General features: G+C 45.8%; 1 protein-coding gene across 1 annotated transcript in view; it reads right to left on the bottom strand.

The window, feature by feature from the left end:
• SLCO3A1 (solute carrier organic anion transporter family member 3A1) overlaps positions 1–19,322 on the bottom strand; it is a gene marked incomplete at its 3' end in the record, with an annotated part of 138,012 nt that extends 118,690 nt beyond the window's left edge. The window contains exon 1 of the mRNA XM_080626242.1: positions 19,097–19,322. Coding sequence (XP_080482368.1) covers positions 19,097–19,267 — 171 coding nt within the window. The 5' untranslated portion in view covers positions 19,268–19,322. The remainder of the gene's footprint in view (positions 1–19,096) is intronic.
• Positions 19,323–19,609: the final 287 nt, after the last annotated feature.

The raw sequence follows: 19,609 nt of genomic DNA, 5'->3' as shown, positions 1-19,609 counted from the left end.
CCCATTTCTTCAGATGTCACCTCGTCCTCTCCTCCAGCAGTCACAGAGGATGGGAAGAAGCCCATCCCATAGTTGGAGGCAAGCTCTCCTCCCTGTAGAGCTGGTACCCTTGGGCTCAGCCTCCCTTGCCACCCACCCTCCCAGCTGACAGCACCAACTAGGATGCTCGGGCTTTAAGCCCAAGGGCACAACACTGATCCTCCACTCTGATGCTTTTCTGCTCCGCAGTTCCAGTGTTGAGACAATTGCCTGTGGTGGAGCCCAATTTCTTAAATGCAGACAATTCCCTTGGCATTTAGCCCACTCCTTCCCCATCAAAAGGCTGGAAGGAGAGGAAAACAAACTTAATACCCTTTGCCCAGCCCCAGGCATCAGCATTCCTTGCTGCTCCCCACCCTGCTGAAATAGCAAGGACCTCCCATCCCAGGCTGCTGATCATTTGTTTCAACACCATACTTGGTACAATAAAGTCAGTGGAAACTTTAAAGATGTTCTCACCGCAGATGCTGACACCCGTGCTGGCTTTGGGCATGCAAACATAAGGGAAAGCAAAAAAGGGTGGCAATACGAATGCACCCAAGCTGGCTCTGCTCAAGGTCTGGAAATCATCTCTGCATAGAAATTTGCATTCACATGACAGGGATAATAGATGCCGCAGCTGAACCACTGCTGAGAAGTAGGGTGTTATTAGCTTGGCTGTTGCTGCATGAGCCTATGCTGTTTCTAGGCCAGAGCTCAAAAATCTGCAAGTTACTGTACTGGTGCCATGAGGAGTTTGCAGCTCGGATCTATGCCTCGCTAGTGTGAAAAATTCATTCTATAGTCTAATGACCAGCTCTGAGATTACTGACACGCTCCAAACGAGGCACACATTCAAGGTCAGGACTTTCAAGGGCCTGAATAGAAAGGGTAATACACCATGCAGCAAGAGACACAGCACACCATGCTCCTGGTTGAGGCAAAACACGTACCTTTGGCAACCTCTCTTCTCTGGCACCATGCAGAAAACTTTTCTGCTATCCCTTGTAACCCACTGTGCATCTCCTCCCCATATGTCAGCAGTTACAGCATCCATAGCCAATGCAGATCACAAAGCAAGCGTGCCTGGATAAACCCTTTGCTGGGTAGCCACAAACGCTCCCAGCGATGCTATACACTGTCACACATCACCAGCAGAGCAAAGAGCAGTCAGCACCCACAGGAGATATCCTGTTTGGTCAGGAGTTGATGCACCAGTGCAAAGCCACAGCCTGTTTCAAAATATCTTCAAACAGAAAGAAGTTACGTGCCTCTGGATGATAACGATTGTATTTTTCATCTGCCCCTGTGAAACCGCGATCCACGCTGATCAAATATGCAACATGAAAACCTAACCTCCAATCCCAGCAATCATTGCAAACAGCAATGCAACTGGCCTGGGTTATCTTTCCCATTTGCTTCCTAAAGATCCTGCATGGGACAGAAGGGACTGACCCCCTTTCCCTGCTTCCCCTGGGGAAGGGAAAGAGCACAGCCCCATTTACAGAGGCGTGAACAAAAAGATCAGGGGTGTGTTACTTGCAACTACCCCCTCACATCCATCACAGAAAGTTAGTGTGAGTCACTGACAGCTCAAAATAGAGCAGGTACAGAGCACCAGGCCCCCCAGACTTCTGAGCAGAACCTGGATGCTTTATCTGTTGCTCTGAAACAGATGTGCACCACGGCTGAGATCTGCACTTTGTTAACCAGCCTATGATGATATTATCACAACTGCAGACTGAGTGTCCCCACAAGCTTTCTGCCTTCAAGTCTGCTGATCAAGATTCACCTCACTGCATGAAGGCAGGTGATATTTCAAGTCTCTGACAAGGTATCTACATAAATACATCCAGTGCCAGAACCCATTTGTAGCCTACGCTGCTCTTTAGTAGCACAACAAAATGAGTGGATATTTGAATCCTTATTTAGATTTAAATATCATATCATTTGCACTGGCAGAAAAATAATGCATCATAAGCACGCAGAGAAGCACAAACCTCAACACTGGAACTGCATTTCTGGCGTGCTCTAAAAACTGTAGCACAGAGCAGTGCTGCTGGCACATTTCAAACCTGGAGGATGAAGAATCCCATGTGGAATAAGTGCGCGGCAGCAGGGGCGGCCACTCAGCTCTGTCAAAGTAAACAGCTAAGGGAAAGCAGCCAGAACATCTTTGACACGTCCAGAGATGGATCTCTTTTTTTCTCCTGTGGCTGGCAAGTAGGTGTACAAAGCCAGCTGAAGAGGAACTTAAACTGTATATAACTCAAATGTAGGCTCCTGCAGCATCAAAGGCACTCTTGGCCATATACAGGACAAGCAACAAGATTCATACGCTCCAAAACCCTGCAAACAAGTCTTGCACGGCTCTGCAAACAGGGCACCATGGCCCGGGATTCACTTCCAGTGAAGAAGAGGAGATAACACTCATGTATCTTGAAGATACTTAACAGGAAAAAGCTCCTTGCCATTTACTATCAAAACACTGGAGAGAACAATCCCCGTTCCTGGAAGTGTTCAAGACCAGGTTGGACGGGCCTTGGAGCAACCTCATCTAGTGGAAGTTGTCCCTATCCATGGCAGGAGGTTGGAACTGGATGAGCTTTAAGGTCCCTTCTACGATTCTGTGATTCTATGACAGATCCTAAGCTGTCACACTGCGACACCCTCATTTCTCCACCTTCCCACATCAATGCAACTTTGCTTGTTTAGCTAATCAAATACTTCCTAACACAACACTTACTTGCCTGCAAAGAAGGCTTTCTACTATAAACAGGGCTTACCACAGCAGAAACCATAACGCAAGCCTGACAAGAAAACCTGTCATGCAAAGGACTTCACATTATCTTAATTTATGATCAAGAGCTAAATTCAGGGCTAAGGGTTGCATCTGAGCTATGCCACAGTGGAGATCAAGAGCGGCCCGCGGAGCTGGTTGCAGAAGCATTCCCAGCTGTCAGGCATGAGCCAGGGCAGAAGTGACACAGGCAGGACACTCCGAAACAGCATTAATAAAAGCTTTGATGGAAGCTGAATTCCATTTTCACGGTTGGAGGACAACAGTGATTATATAAAGGCTATATACTGAGAGAGGAGTTTTTCTGACAAGTCCCACTACTTTTCTCCTCATCTGCTCTGCCTCTGCTGATATCTCTCCTGCTCCGCTCCCTACCCAGCAGCAAGGATGCCTGCCTACAGCAAATGGAAACTCAGCTTAGGGAGAAGTTAGAGGCATTTCTCATCAACCAGTACATGAAATGCTTTAATTTAGTAAGTCCTGGGAGGAAGGAAGCCATTTAAAAGGGAACCAACAAAATGGGCACATTGTACTATAAATCCATCGCACTTTGTAACAATGCATAAAAGAAACACCAGATTGCTATGAGCACCTGCAAGTGGAGCTACGGTCTCTCCAGCACCCAACTAGCAACACCTTGAGCTTGTCCCAAAGCCACAGGAGCTGCTTGCTTATCCCCATCTCACACCCTGCAGCCCACACAAGAGCTGTCCATGTCATCCTGCTTATTTGCTAAGTAACACCCTCCTACAAAGCTGCTCACAAGAGACTCATTTCTCCTTTCACGTCGTCTCTGTGCAGAGCGAATGGGACGAATGGGTGCTGTGTGCCGGCTGCTGCTGAACTTCCCATTGGAGAATGGGGCAGGTGGGGAGGTGAGCGCAGGGGGTTTGTGGTGTAAACAGACAAGTCGGGGCTTGAAGGTGGCTGTAAATCTATTCCCATCTGAGAACCTGGTTATTACATCTCCCGTGTGAAGAATGGGGGGTGGAAGTTGTAAAGAGCAGACTTGTGACATTTTCATGTTTATGTGTGGCAGTCCCAAGTAAACGCAAGCCATGCAACTTTCTATCCTGTACCAGCAGATCACCTCATTTTGCCACTTCTCAAAGGTAGCAAGCCCCTTTCTTCCCGAAGAGAGGGCGATTTACAAGTGTCTTTTAAAATAACACATACAAAATGACATCTAGGGAATAAAAACCTCTTACAGTTCAAAATTAAATGGGAGATCTAACTTGAACTTGCAGACTTGTCATAACTTCACTTGTCTCAGCGTGTCCTCTGTAATAAAATGGAGATACAGGCAACGAGATGCCTCACCAGATGATGGGAGCTCTGCTTCTCGGGATTCACAATAAAGTGAGCTATCAGAAAGCCAATGAACAAATGCATCTGCTGAGGCTGTACACACAGATGGCTGAATTTCACCCCTGTGTCTGCAGGATTAACAATAACCCATGTCAGAGACAGGCACCAAAAGCAGCTGACAGGGTCCCCTCACTGCAGAATCACCACACCCTGCAAACATTCAATGAGCACATGCAAGCAAACAAACGTCACCCCTTCTTCTGCTTATCTACTAGAGTCTGATGTGAGCAAAAGCACAATACAAGAGAGGTTCCCATGGAGGACCACTGCTCCTACAGCAGGGACACACCAAATTCTGAGAGGAATCCAGAATTCAGGCATTGCGGAATGGGAATGGTTTTGCATTCAACATTCAACACTGAGGCATTCATTAACCAATTGGTTAGTGCCGCCAACATGAGCGCTATCCCCTTGTACGTTACCAACCTCTGCTTTCTCTTGACCCTGATTTTGCAGGAGCATAACAAACCAGACGGTATAAGAGCTGGATACGTGGCTGCAGTATTCCCACCACCAGGAGGAATCAAAGCTATGCTGAGCTTCACTGGGAGACAGAAACATACAATCATAGAATAGTTAGAGTTGGAAAGGACCTTAAGATCATCCAGTTCCAGCCCCCTGCCATGGGCAGGGACACCTCACACTAAACCATGGCACCCAAGGCTCTGTCCAACCCAGCCTTGAACACCGCCAGGGATGGAGCATTCACAACTTCCCTGGGCAACCCATTCCAGTGCCTCAGCACCCTAACAGTAAAGCACTTCTTCCTTATGTTCAATCTAAACTTCCCCTGTTTAAGTTTTAACCCATTATCCGTTGTCCTATCACTACAGTTCCTAGTGAAGAGTCCCTCTCCAGTACCCCTGTAGGCCCCCTTCAGATACTGGAAGGCTGCTATGAGGTCTCCACGCAGCCTTCTCTTCTCCAGTCTGAACAGCCCCAACTTTCTCAGCCTATCTTCAAATACATAGCAAGCAAAGGAAAATGAAAGCTATATGCATGAAACCAAGAAAGGCAAAGCCCTTCATATCTCAGCAAAGTGACCCATGCAGCCCCTGAGCATGGGTTTCTCAAACCGGGAGATGACACTAAGTGGACCTGTGATGGAAGAACAGAGATAAATCCCCTCAGCTTGCATGGAGAAAGCTGGCAAACTGGCACCTGCATCAGGCTGTCTGCAGGTTACGTAAACTCAGAGGGTTTGACTGGTGGAAGGATTGTTCTTCACTCAGTTTCACTATGTGCTGTGCTAGATCTTTTGACTTTAGTTCTCCTCACAGCTCCATGCCCATTTTCTTCCCATCGCACATATCCTTCACAGTCATTTCAAATCCTGTGTTTTCGTCTTCTTCCACAGTTCTTCACTCATCCTTTGCAGACAGCTCCTACATGAAGTTCATTCTCTTTATATTCAGCTTCTCCCTGTTCCTGTCTCCCCAAGGTACTAATTACAATACGGTTTATTACCAAGGAACATAATATTTAGACTCTAAATTTGGCTTGCTTTAAATGAGGCTAGGCACCTCTGAAGCAGTCCACTGCAGTCAGTAACAGGGAAGGAGGTTTTTCAAAACCACTTCAGTGGCTTTGGAAGAACAAGAGTGCTATTTTCAATAAGACACTTGGAGTAAGTCACTTTTGACAGTGAGAGTATTGCTCAGAAAGCATCTTTGAAAAGTAACACCCTCAGGCTCTTTTAAAACCCAGCATTACTAAAGAGCAAGTAAAGCAGCCCCAAGTAGTCTTTTCCTGTGAAGGCTCAGAAAGCAAAGGGCTAGATGTTTTAACCCTGTGGTTTCAGGGTGCTGTGAAAGAAGCAAGGGTACCATTGAGCTAGTACTCTGTATCATTGTCCAGGGTGAACGGAGAAGCTTCACACACCAACCACAGGTAGGATAACACAGAATTACCGGCCCATAAATTAATTTAGTTCAACATATTATGGTAGCTGATAAGAGACCTGGTTCAGGGTCCGAGCCAGGGTGCCTCTTTCACTCTTGTTACCATCACTGTAGCAGCAGAATGCCTATTACCCCAGCTCACAAGACGCCCATGAAGCCAGACAGTACCATAGCTAGCACATTTACTGATGGAGAGGAAAAGCTCAAAGAAAGCCTGGGAAAGTCCATGACAAAGCCAGGAAATGAGCCCAAACATCCCCGGTTTGCATCATCACCAGAAAATACAAACAGTAGCTGCCCGCCCCCCAGCCAACAATCATTATCCTATGGGCAAATGTCCTCTCCCAAGTCTGTCACATACCACATTGTCCAAATGTGAAAAAACCCCACATTCCTCTGGGTGGAACATTGGCAGTCTTGACTGATGGAGTCAGTTTGGGCATGACAAAACGGGAGATTTAGGTTAGATATAAGGAAGAAATTCTTTACTTCGAGGGTGCTGAGGCGCTGGCACAGGTTGCCCCGAGAAGCTGTGGCTGCCCCATCCCTGGCAGTGTTCAAGGCCAGGTTGGACAGGGCTTGGAGCCACCTGGTCTCTGCATGTGTCAGGGGTTTGGGACTGGATGATTTTAAGGTCCCTTTCAACCCAAACCATTCTATGATCCTATGACAGCTCTGGACAGCAGATACAGCCGCAAAGTAAGAGCCTGCCTTGAAAACATTACTCACATGTGACAGGAATGCTCCTCTTTCCCTGCCAAGATGCCAGCACCACCAGCTAGCCAGCAGTGGCTCAGAGGAAACAAGCTGCTGTTGCCCTGTTGTTTAATCTCACTTGTGTAAGCAGCGGAGGCAAAGGAGCGGGCAGGGAAATACACAGTGACAGGGACTCCTGGAGACACTCCATGAACTTAATTTTTCGTGACGCTGTCTGGTTACCAAGAGTTCTGAGCATAATCAGAATGCTGAGAATCAAATTGAAAGTGTCTGAATCTATACACTACACACCATAGGGGGCAAATAAAGGAGAAAGAAAAGGTCATTTTAGTTACAATTGCCTTTCCAGTGTAGCAGAGTTTTGTGCATCTCTTAAAGACCCCATACCTTGAAGCCTCAGTGCGATGCCTAACAAATCCAGCATGTTTTGGTCAAATTTGATGTTGGAGTAACCAAATTTAACACTTGAATAACCAGACACCCTCTAATCATGCTAAAAGGCACTGTTGGTGAAACCAGAAGTCACCACTTTGCCACAGGCAATTTGCAGAACATTTTTGTTAGTTCCCCAACCCAAACAGCAATGCCATCTCAGAGCAAGTCAGTTTGAAGATGAGGACACAAAAATATTGAGCTGGGACATTACAGGAGAGCTTGGAAAAAGCTTCCAGACACGAGACCACACAACCTTACGTTGATTCCCAGACTCGCTATAGCTTCCACAGGAAAGAAATCCAACTCAATGCAGCCATATAATGACTATTTGCTGCAGTCGCACTTTCTCCATCTGTAAAAGGAGCTCTCTAAGAAGTTAAATTCTGCCTTTCTGCACCCTCATCTGAGGGAGGGAGTCTCTCCCACTCTCCCTCGACTCTAAATCCTAGCTATGTAGAGTCCCTAACTGGTTTCAAGACCTGACCCTGAAGAAATGAAAACCTTGTGTCCTGCATGAAGACAAGCTAGTTTCTCCTGCCAGAAACCCTCTGGTCTTAGCAATGTAGTGAAAGCAGAGAGAGCGTCCAAATTCACCTCTGAGTTGCTACCCTGCTAACCAATTTCCCACTGGATACCTGCCCACAGAATACCAAAGATACAGCTTATTAATACAGGAACATCTTGAAAACTCAAGAGAGCGACAAGGGACCCGGGGCACTGTTCAGAGCTATATTTCAAGAGTTTGCCATTTGAAACCGGCAAAGAACTGATTCTAGAGGCTGCATCCAATATTTCCCGAGAGTCATTATGTACAACTACAGTAATTCATTAGGGATCTATTTAAATAAAAAGGCAAAATAAAAATCCTGGCAAAAAGCTTGTCCAGCACTGAATTAAGCTGAATGATTCAAATCAATAAATGCCATCTCAGCTACTAGAGGCTACATGATAAAGCCTCAAATAAGACTCAGCAGGAAGAAATTTGAAACTTATGCCTTTGTGGTAAGAGCCAGCACTGAGATTAAGAGCAATACTGTAGCCTTGATGCATCCTAATCCACAGAAAACACTGGACTTCTGTATAGGGCCAGCATTTGAGAAAGCTTGCACAGTTGTACTAAATGACACAGCAAACCCACAAAGCTGTGCCTCTAGCGCATGGTTTGCTTGTGTGGCTTAACTTCAGATGACTCCCAAGCTGGTTTTGGAACCATTCATTCACAAAGAGATCTCTCAATGCATAAGTAGCCGCAACTGAGCAAACAAACTCTTGGAAGCAAACAGTTTATCTAGCTCTGTGGAATATCTGAAATCTCCCCTTTTCATCCTTTGCTCTCAAGTTCTTTAAAGTTGGTATGTTTGAATCCCAAAGGCTGCGGGACAGCTTTTCGGTAACCCCAAGCCAGCTCCTTTGATATACAAATTTTTTTAATAGTATTAACTATCACAGATTATATCACGAGAAGAAAGAGAAACCAAAACCCAGCCTAGACTAACATCAAAGCACTGTGACCCAAGGGCTCAAGACAGCCATGTGGTTTTTGGTACCACCTCTTGATGACAGAAATACAAACTTAGAAGCTGAAGCACCCCTCTCTGGACCTACGCTACGGAGCATGAGATGCAGCAGGTTGCTGCAGGCACACAGCTGAGCTCAGTGGGCATTCATTGCACTGAGCACCTCAGATGACACCGACCAGAGGATCACCCAAACCAGCTGATATTACAAAACTAACATCACCACCCTTCACAAACAAGCACCCCTAGACAAGGCGTCCCTTCAGCTACAGCTCCTGTCCCTCAGCCAGCAGCTGTGCTGACTTCAGACATAAGGACCTGCATTATAACTAGCCATAGGCAGCAGGAAACAAAGTGTACATCTCATGCAGAGGCTGAAAGGCCCATTGTAATTAATTGCTCTCAGCCCTGTATGGTGAACAAGACACAAACAAAAACCACAGTTTTCTTTTGCTCGTAAGCCCTAAAAATGCTGCCCACTATTTGTCATAAAGAGCCTTTCCGCCCAATGCTTTCTCTGCCCATCACAGAAGCCACAGCACTTGCCATTGGCTGTGGGGAAGGTTAATTCCCATAATAATCACATTTTACGAACAATGCCTGCAGGACATAAAGAATATCACCATGTTTTATTTGCAAAGAGACATGCTTCTCCTTGGGCTGAACCTGCTTGCTGCCCCGTGGCACACCACAAACAGTGACTGCCCATCAAGTGCAGACAGGATCCAAGCACCAGGAAAACCAACTACCCCATTCCAGCTAACACTTCTACAAAGAGCATGTCAGTGCTCAAACGTGATGAACAGTCTACTTCAGTTCATGGGCGAAGGTGGAACTCAGCAAACACCTGATGGAGCCTGGGAAGAAGTGGGATGGGGGGAAGGTGGCATTTTCATTTTTGCCTTTGTTTTAAACATACAAACCTATTTTAACTGGCAATAAAAATTAATTTCCCCCAGGTCAAGGCCCCTGACAGTAATTGCTACTCTTTATCTCAACCCACGAGCTTTTTCACCTCATTTTCTGCCCCCATCCTGTTGAGGAGGAGAGTTAGAGCAGCTAGTGGGTGTCTGGCTGCAGTCCAAGGTTAACCCACCACAATACCTCAGCAAGCAAGGTGGGTTCTCTTTAAAAGACAAAAGTTAAAGCTTGAAGAACAACTTGCAAAAATTGCTTTACTAAACCATGACAATTACAGCTCTTCCTGCATCTCAGTAACAATGAGAAGCAAGCCACAGGACTGAAAAACTGGAAATCTAAGCTCTAGATTTTGCTCTTCAGAAACAAAGACCTAGTTACATATTGTTATTTTTCTGTTGTTTCCCAGTTACAGGGAAAGAAAGAATCAGCCCCTAATTTGGTGTCTCAACACATCATGCAACACTGAAACCCTGTCAGGATGAGAAGCAAGCGTGTTTCCAGCAGATGAAAGTCATTAGCATGGCACAACAAGCAGCAGGACATCACTGGGGACATTCCTCCTTCATGTTTTTCAAAATCATTTTCTTTTAGTCACTATTTTGAGCTCTCTTTTGGAAGCTTCAAATGCTGTTCCTCTTCTCCCTTGACACTTCTCAGTATTGACGTGGATGTCTACATACAGGTCTGTTACTATTCAGAGGTGCAGAGGACTTGTCCTGCTACTGTACCAAGCAAGGTACGCACCGGCCCTCCTGCAGCCTTTCAGAGATTCCCTTCAAGCCAAAGGCTGTGGTTTGGCCAATACCGCAGCATCTTAACACTCCCAAGTAACTCTGGTCTATTGCTAATGACGTGCCAAACTGTGTTTGCACAAAGCAGAGGAGAGAAGTGGAAAGAGGTAGCAGCTATTTCACATCCTTATTTTCAGGAATAAAGAACAAGAACTTCAAAATAACCTTTCAGCAGCTCTTCCTGTTGAAGTTCTACACGAGAGAGCAAATAGCATCCATTGTTTAACACCATACGTTGCAATCCCATGAAGTTATGGTGTTTTTTCACTCTCTGTTTTTGATTTGGACAATTAAAGGGCTGAGACACATCTGAAACCATAGAAAGCTTAAGAAGTGTGTCCTGATATGGCAAAGATACCTATCCCTGCTACCCTCTGACCATCTTGTGTTTGAATATAGGTGCTCCCTGACAGCTGAGAACATGTAAAGATCTATCTAGTATAGGTTCCATGCAGACTCCAGGAAAAATACTTATGTTTCACCTTACATCAATTCATAGAATAATTCATCTTTTTAGGAACATAGAAAGCCCCACTGCCTGGCACCTTGACTGCAAAGCAAGTTTGGTTTATGTGATTTTTCAGGCATTAAAATGCTACATATCACTTTAAAATACACATACACAACATATACTTCAAAGCTGCTTCTTATATATTGGCCTAAACCAAATGCTGATTTCAATTCAGCCAAAAATCTAACTTTTCTGGGAAGGAGAGGAGGGAATACACCACTATACATTGTTAACAATTAGAAGAGAAACACTTCTGAAAGGGTTCTGTATTCCACATCCACCCCCTTCCCAAACAGCCAACCTTGCTTTCAGTTTCTTTGTGGTAGTTCCTAGTTGCCTTTTTATTAGGGAAAAAAAAACCTAGAGAAAATGTTGGATTCAGATGCAGACATCAAAGCACCAAAAAAGGCTTGAAAGCAAATCTGCCATAGCTGCTTCAGAAATCATAATGCTGGGTGAGTCACGAAGACCTGAATACAACTGAATTACCCAGGTTCCTTCAAAAACTTCACTGTCATTTTAGGGATCACCATAAAACTGAATTTTAAGTCTTTTTTTCACCTTCAGTAAACTAAGGCGTTATGAATTATACAGGTGAACAGCATGGAAAGTGTTTTAAAAGGGCATTTAAACATTAAAAATAAGACAATTCCAGCAATCCTTGCCCAGGAACCAGGTCATTATGTAGCATGGAAAGCCAGCTTCTGTGCTCCCACACTTGCATCTACAGGGACTTATCTAAAAGTCACTGGGCCTGCAAACATGCAGAAAGCATCTATGCGATAGCTGCAGACACCAAGATGATAGAGATGATAAAAAAGACATAGGGAAACCACCTGGCTGCTTGGTGAGGAGAAAGGATGCTGTGAAGGGAGAGGAAAAACAAAAACCAAACTAAAGCAAATTGCTTTTCTTCTTCTTGAACTATAGAAAAGAAATAATAATCAAGATGAATATTCAAGCAAACCTGAAATAAAGATTTTGCATCTATGCTGCAAGCAGTCATCTAAGGTTATTGATCATGTTAAGGCACTGTGCAATACAAGCCCCAGTAAAACATCTTCAATGCAAGAGCGGGGGGGGGGGGAGCTGTCTCCCTTGCTTCAGTAAGGAATATTTAGGCATGAAAATGCAGAAGCACACCACATTCAGAATAAGGCTGGAAAAGAAAGTTGCTAACTGGAGAGCTGAAGAAACCTGATTTGAGTTCTGAGGTCTTTCCTAGGTTGGCTAAGTGAGGAGGGACAGATCCCATCATCTCTATGAGATTACAACCGCATCCCCACTTAAAATTGGGGAAAAGGAATGGTTCCTTTTCTCCACACTTTGATCCATCCACTCAAACTGAAACATCTTGGATGCAGGGACCATCTCTCTAAACATTACAGCATGTTTCCCATAACAGGGCAGAGCCGTCCCAGCACCGATGGGAAGAAGTGCCAGACACTCCTGGAAGTCCCTGAACAGCTTGCTATTGCTATTGATTGTATTGATAGTGTATAAAGCATGGCACTGTGAAATCTCTACTGAGAGGAGGAGGCTATTTGCATTGAGGTATGTATCTACAAAGAGACAGAGAGTTTAGTGGTTGCTCCAAGGTGACCTGGAGACAGGGCTCTTGGGGTTCTAGTCCTGGTTTTGCTGCAGTTATAATGAAACCTTTTAAATCTGAATCAGTGGCCCATTTTTCTACGCAATAGAAAAAATTAAATCTTCTGAACTTCATTGGAGCACTTAAAGGAGTCACTACACAAATGTTATCATGTGTTTATTTAAACTTCCTTGGATGATGCTTAAAATACTCACTTTGCAGCTTCATCTGGTGTTGATCAGAAGACAAAACTACACTAATGCATCCAAGCTGCAACCTTACCCACTATATAGTATGCCATTGTTTAATCTTGCTACCGTGAAGGAATAACTAGAGACGAAGGAGAGTACAAGTAAGGATTATTATACACAGAGGAGAAATTCTTCTTGATAAATTGCAGAATAACTCTTTTGAAGCAATAAATTTACAGTGCTGTAGCAGAACAGAAGCTGGCTTTTGGTCCTCTACAATATCCTGAAGTATGGGAAAAGAAAGCACATGCAACCTGAGACACCCCTTTCTGGGAAACAGGGAATATCTGCTATCCCTCGCAGAGAAGGGGAGGGATCACAGGTTAACTGAGCCCTCGCTGGGACAGGGTCTACATTAGGCTTTAAAGAATCACACTGCATAAAGTTCCTAAGCAAGAACATCATGGACCTTCAGAGCAACGTATTCTCTGATCTAATTCAAGATCCCCTTAAACCTCAGCTGCACTAATACTGCAGGCCATTAAAACTCAGAGAACTAGTTGTCACACAGGCACACAGTAAATGCTAAAGGGATTTTGGAAGCAAAGGCTGGCCAAAAGAAATGAGACGTTGGGTTTATGATGGATCACAACATTTATAACAGGCTGCTCTTTCTTTCAGGACTTACAAATATCACTTGGCCCTTACAGAGAAAAGGAAGGACTGCCAAACTTTCTGCTAGGAGATAATAAAGATATTAAACACTAAAATCAATTAGTCCACACTTGTACACATCATTTTGCCTTTAAATGCATTTAACACTGAAGGCATCAGATCGTAAGTTTGGATTTACTCTGCAAATACCACATACCACATAATGTCAGAGATAGACTTGCTGTTATCTCTACACCATTTCATCTATTAGTAGTAGATAAAAGGCAACTTTCCACCAAGGTATAAATGCTAGTCACTTATAAGCCTTTATGGTACTCAAAACTCCAACCTACACCCAGATCAGGATTTGTTTCTACTAAGGGATATCAAGTTTTTATGTTAATGACTCAATGCCACGCCTAACCCAAGCCCCACAGGAGTCTGAAGGCATCAGAACCTGGACCTGGATCTGGTTTCTCCTCCACATTGCAGTCAGAGACCAGAAAAGCATCAAAAGGCTTCTTAGAGAAGAAATATGAATGTAGTCAAAAGAGCTAGTTTAGAATAACTTTCAGCACAACTCAGCTGCAAAACAGACAATATTCTCTAATGGGAAAGGCATACCAGAAAAAACTTTCCAGAAATAACATTGCCAGCAAAGATATATTAAGGGAAAAGTAACAGTAAGCAATACCCAGCCAATGCTTGGCAATCTTCATCCCTACTAAAACATTTATTTTCACTCAGTTTTTTCATCCCCTTAAATACCCAAGTGACAGATAAATTATGAGCATTACAGCTAATTTATTATTCAGCATTGCTGAAGAAGGAAAGGAAAAAAATGAGTATTTTAAAGCTGATCCTTATTCTAGGAAAATAAATACATTAATAAAAACAATACTACATTCAATGGGAAAAACTGCTCTTGCAGTTAAGTCACTGGACTGAAGAATTTGAAACTGGAATTCCTTGCTCTGCCAGTCTCTACTCTGCCCGTACCCAAACCATTTGGGCTCTGCTGCTGTTAACCAGGCAACAGCTTTATCAATAGCTTCAGGAACAGAATCAAGCTTTGCATCTCTGCCTCAGTTTCCCTACCTACAACACTTCTCCCATCCAGTCTACTCAGACTGCAAATACTCAGGGCAAATGCTATCACACAGCCCCAAGCATAACAGAAAGCTTTGAAGCGTTCCAGTACTCCTATATTAACATTGTCTTTAATGACATCCTCCACATGAACCTCTCTAGTGACTTCAAGGAGGGTTTGACCAGGTCTCTACAACTGCTTTCTGTGACAGAAGAACAGTGCTGTATGTGCCACATTTAACACAGGTTAGGAAGGAGTCATGCACCAAAGCAACTTAAAAAGCCAGGAGCCAAATTCTGCTCTTAATCCCCCAGTTCCCTAGTGCCTACCTTACAGGACCCCTATTTCTGTTTGTTCCTTTGATGATTAACTTCTGCATTTATCTTTGATACTAACTATTCTCATGAATATGGAATTTCATTAATATCCCAAACCCAGTAGCAATAAAACTGAACAGAAGGAGCTTGTCTCAGAGATCACACACTCACACACACAGTCTCACCTGGACTCACATAGTACTATGTTTACTGCAGATAGGTTGAGGGCTTTTGCAAGCTGCATTCAAACACTGCTGCACAGGCAAAGCTCTAGCCGGGAAGTTAAGTGTGGCTCAAGAGTTTTCATTCAGCAAAACAAGAAACAATTTGGCATTCATTTCCCACGCAAACACCAATGCACCCTCCTTGGGAGGGACCGATTATTTTCCTTTCCATCTCCTGCTCAGGCCAGTCATCCTCTATCACTTGATAAAACACATGAATAGCTGCATTCAAAGCTGCAGCAAACAGAGACATCTCAGTAAAGCCCTGTAAAAACAGCTATCCAGAGCACCCCAGATAACTGCTTCTCAACACGCTTCCCATATGCATGCCCTTTATCTAAAGAAGCCATGACTTTGGCAGATGTTGGATGCTTGCAACTAGGTCAGGTTGAACCGGGGCGAGTCGAGGCTAAAAGGCTCGGGAGAGAGAATTAAATTGCGCTCCTGCTCCAAAAACTGTGGCTGTCAAACCGAGAGCTCTTCGCCTTCTGCTGAAACAATGATTTCACCACTGGCTAAGCAAAGGCTTTGACTGGCAGGGTGATGAAACGTCCCGGTGATAAACCGTCAGGAGCTCTTGGAACGTTATGACCGGTTAAAACACTCCAAAATATAATGCACATAGGAATCCAGGGGTGGAGGTGGGGGGACAGCGAGGGAAGTGCTGCCAAGGTATGTGAATCAGCCTTATCGAAACCCTCATCGCTGCACGGCCGGCATGACTGATCACACTGCTGCATTTGCCTGAAAGGCACAAGGCTCCAGCTGGAATCTCCGTTTTCCAGCCTTTCCCTGCTGGTGCCAACTGCACCAGTAACGCTTGGCTCTTTAACCCACAGATCCTATGCTGCAGGAGAGCAACTGGGGGTGGAAATCATCTGGGCTTTAAAAAGTTGCTGTGAAAGCCCTGAGTAACTTCTGCAGCAGGAATGCCTGCAGACTACAAGCAGTATTTTCGCCTCTGCCACTGCAGTTGCTGGGAAATTCAAGTTTCCAAAAGCATGCCGGAGTAATTAGATGGAGCCAAATAAATGCATACACAAAACCTTACAAGAATATGCAAATAATAGGGTGTATTCAGCAGCCCCAGAAATTAAGGCAGCAGCACAGGCTTGCATTTGCATAAACTATGCAGGATATGGCACCGAGTCATTTTGGAACACAAGCACTTTGCAAACAGCAAGCACAGTAATTGACAAATATTTTGGAACGTGACATTGATCAAATACTCCCTAAAACTTCACATTAAGAACCTCAGAGACACCGTCCTAATTAGCCATAGACATCCACTGCTGGCATCCTGGGGTATTTTTGCTGCTGAGTTCTGTGGGAAAACAATAGGACTTCATAGATTTTTATCAGCATTTATTATTTATAAAGGCCTGTTGGCAAGCACCGTGTTTTATGAACAAATAAAAGTGAATGATCGTTGCTTCAAAACCACATAATGAATGAATGTATGCTTTGTACATATATTCAAGTGGGTGCTGCTAGTTTATTGTATGGTAAACATGGAAAAAAAGGAGTTTTTACATCTCTGAAAAGGAATAACAATATCCACTTCGAGATGTACTGACACGAAAGCCAAGCCCAATCAAAAATGAGCTCTGCAATCACTCCTAAGAAGCCAAGCCCTTGCCTTGTTTTCTTAACAAGCTGAGTTTTTGCCCTCATGGTCTCCCTGTGCAGAACAAGGCAGACAAAACCCGAGGAAACCAACTTGCTGCCGTATAAGGCAAAAAAAGGTTTCTCTTCCTGAGCTCCAAGTAACGAGGGAAAGTCACACATGTGGCCACGCAAAGCAGAAGTACGAATACAACACTTGCTCACTGCCGACAGGCTAAAATTAGTACTTTATTCAACTGCCCAGAACTACGCGCTGTGCCTGTCCTCCGCAGCATCTCCCTATTTGTCTGTCTTCCCAGTTGCTCTCTGCTTTGTCTCACTGGCTAATTTGTCCATCGGGGAGCAGCCGGGCACACCACTCGAGCACAACAGCCCCTGCTTGTCCCGGGAGCCTGAGTAAATGAATATCCACTTGCAGCTACACCTGGGCAACCCTGCAGTGTCTCCACCGATTTCAGCCCAACACAGCACCTGAGAGCAGCACTTGTCCCCACAGGACACTCCAGAACCAATTAGGTCCTCCATGCTTCCCACTGCGCACCTTTCCCACTCCTGCTCTGGCTCCCCAGTGACACCTGTAAGCACAGCGCTTGTCCATATTCACTCTAAGGACAGATTTACCCTCCGAAGATAATTCCACATTTGCATCTGTTCATTGTATAAAGGGCTGCATGGTATTTGCAATGACAGCAAATAAATTACGCAGGGAACAGAGGAACATTTGCCCGGTGCAGCTGGGCCATGTTCATGCATGCTGGGGATTGGTTTGAGCTTTGTTCCCACTGACCAGTTGCCTGCTCGTGGTTGTGGATCTGGCTGGCCATGGGGGCATGATGACATGCTGTTTAGGATATAGCCCTGAAGAAGCATAGAGAGTAGAGACAGCAGCACCTCAATCAGGGTAACTTCTTGGAGGAGGTAGGTACAACTCCAGGATTCCCAAAGCAGCTGTGTTTTCCAGCTGGTGGGACTGGGGTGCATGAGACACTCCAAAGGAGTGAGGAGGAATGAACCAGCTACTCCAGTACAAAACACAGCACAAGAGCTGGGAAAAGCAGGAAAAGAAATGCTAAACTGGTGAGGAGAGAACAACGGAAAGGAGGTGGAGGAAAATCCCATACTAGGGACTACCAGCTGTCGAGATAGAAGCTCAGACACAGTAGCGCAGTGTGCCAACATACAGTCCTCCAGCACATCCATACATTTCCAGCATGCTGGTGCCCACTGGTGACATCACCTCCGTGGGCTCTTCCTTGGCCATTACTGTGATGAAGGATTATCCCACACTCATTCATGCTGACAGTTCATTTTGCCAGTAGCTCATCAGAAACAATATATTTACTTACTAAGGTGTTACATAGACGCAGCATGTCCCTGTCTGGCTCATACGAATGGATGCCCACCTATCCTCACATAGGGTACAGAACTGCTGAATATATCTCAACAGATGTGATGCAGTTTGCTTTGGAATTACAAATATGTTCCTAACTAAACTTACTTGCTTTATTATATGGAGATGACTGCTAATTTCCATTTCATATTAAGAGGGAATATTAACCATGGTTAGATTAGCCACATACCTTGAAAAATTATACATCACGTTCAGTACAAATTTGCATAAGTAGTTTGAGCATGTGAGAGAGGAGCGGTGCTAAATACTGAATACGAGTACCAAATGCGGAGATCTTACAGTATCATATATTACGTGTATGGCCTCAAAAAGCCTCGGAGATTATGAATACATTTCTTTTCCATGGAAACTATAATTCTCAAATCCAGCAAGCTATTTTGAGAAATTTAAATCAACTATACACTTACATCTGCTGAGAGAAGAACATTTCGTTTTCACAAGCTGCCTCTCCCAGTGCATACTCAAAGGCACAAGCGTTGCTGTCTGGACATCTTTCCAACTCTTCTACTACAGTTCTGCCCCTAACACCAGATCTCACTCTGCAGATTCAGCGCAAAGTCTTATTTTGGCTGTTCTGTACCTAACACCAAGACTTACAGGGCTGCTGTGCATAACACCTCTGCATCGCTTGAAGAGGACAGGGAAAAGTAGTAACGCGGGATGCACAAAGTGAATGCCCCGCTGGATTTCCTGGGTGTTTATTCAGTACAAACTAGAAACGCTGGCATCCGACCCGAGTTACCGGCCAGCTCCGAAGCCAGAGGCGGTGACAAGCGAACCCGCAAGCAACCGCCGGCACCGTGGCTTGGCGACCGGGGGACCGACCGGCTGCAAACGGGGGGCGCCCACGGTTGACCCCCCGGCACTGCTGAGTCATTTGAGCCCTGAAACTGCTGTAAATCCCTCCCGGGGGGTGCTGCCCGCCGCGCTGCCCCGGCTGCGAGGGAACTTCCCCTCTGCTAGTGCCGGAGGACCCCGCGGCGCGGCCCCCCCCACGGCCGGTACCCACTCACCAGGTATGCTCCCACCGTGCCCTGGGCTAGCATCAGGGCGCACTCGGACACCAGGAAGAGCTGGATGCTGGAGAAGCAGGAGACCTTCCTCCGCCGCCTCCGCTGCCGCGCCGTGCCGGCCCCCGGGAGCTCACCGCCACCGCCGCCCGCCGAGCCCTGCTTCCCCGGCATCCTCCCGGGCACCACCGCCGCCACCGCGGGATGGCGGGCCCCGCGGCTGCTCCGCGCCTTCCTCCTCCTCCTCCTCCTCCTGCTGCTGCCCGGGGTGCCAATCACAACGGCGGCCCGCGGCGGCTGCCTCTCCGCCCGCGGGCTGCTGCCATGGCCAGCTCGCCGCCGCCTCCCTCTCCGCCTCCTCCTCTCGTCTCTCCTCCCCTCGCCCCGCCGCGCTCCGTCTCTCCACCGGCCCCGCGCAGGCCGGATCCGCGCCCCCGCTGCCGAGGGGCGGGGGAAAGAGCAGGGTTGGCGCCGGTGGAGGCTCCGCGGCGGCGGGCAGAGCGCCCGCGGTTCTAC

Source organism: Psittacula echo, assembly GCF_963264785.1.
Source record: "Psittacula echo genome assembly, chromosome: 10".
NCBI classification, from domain to species: Eukaryota; Metazoa; Chordata; class Aves; order Psittaciformes; family Psittacidae; genus Psittacula; species Psittacula echo.
This window is presented reverse-complemented; position numbering and strand designations above follow the sequence as displayed.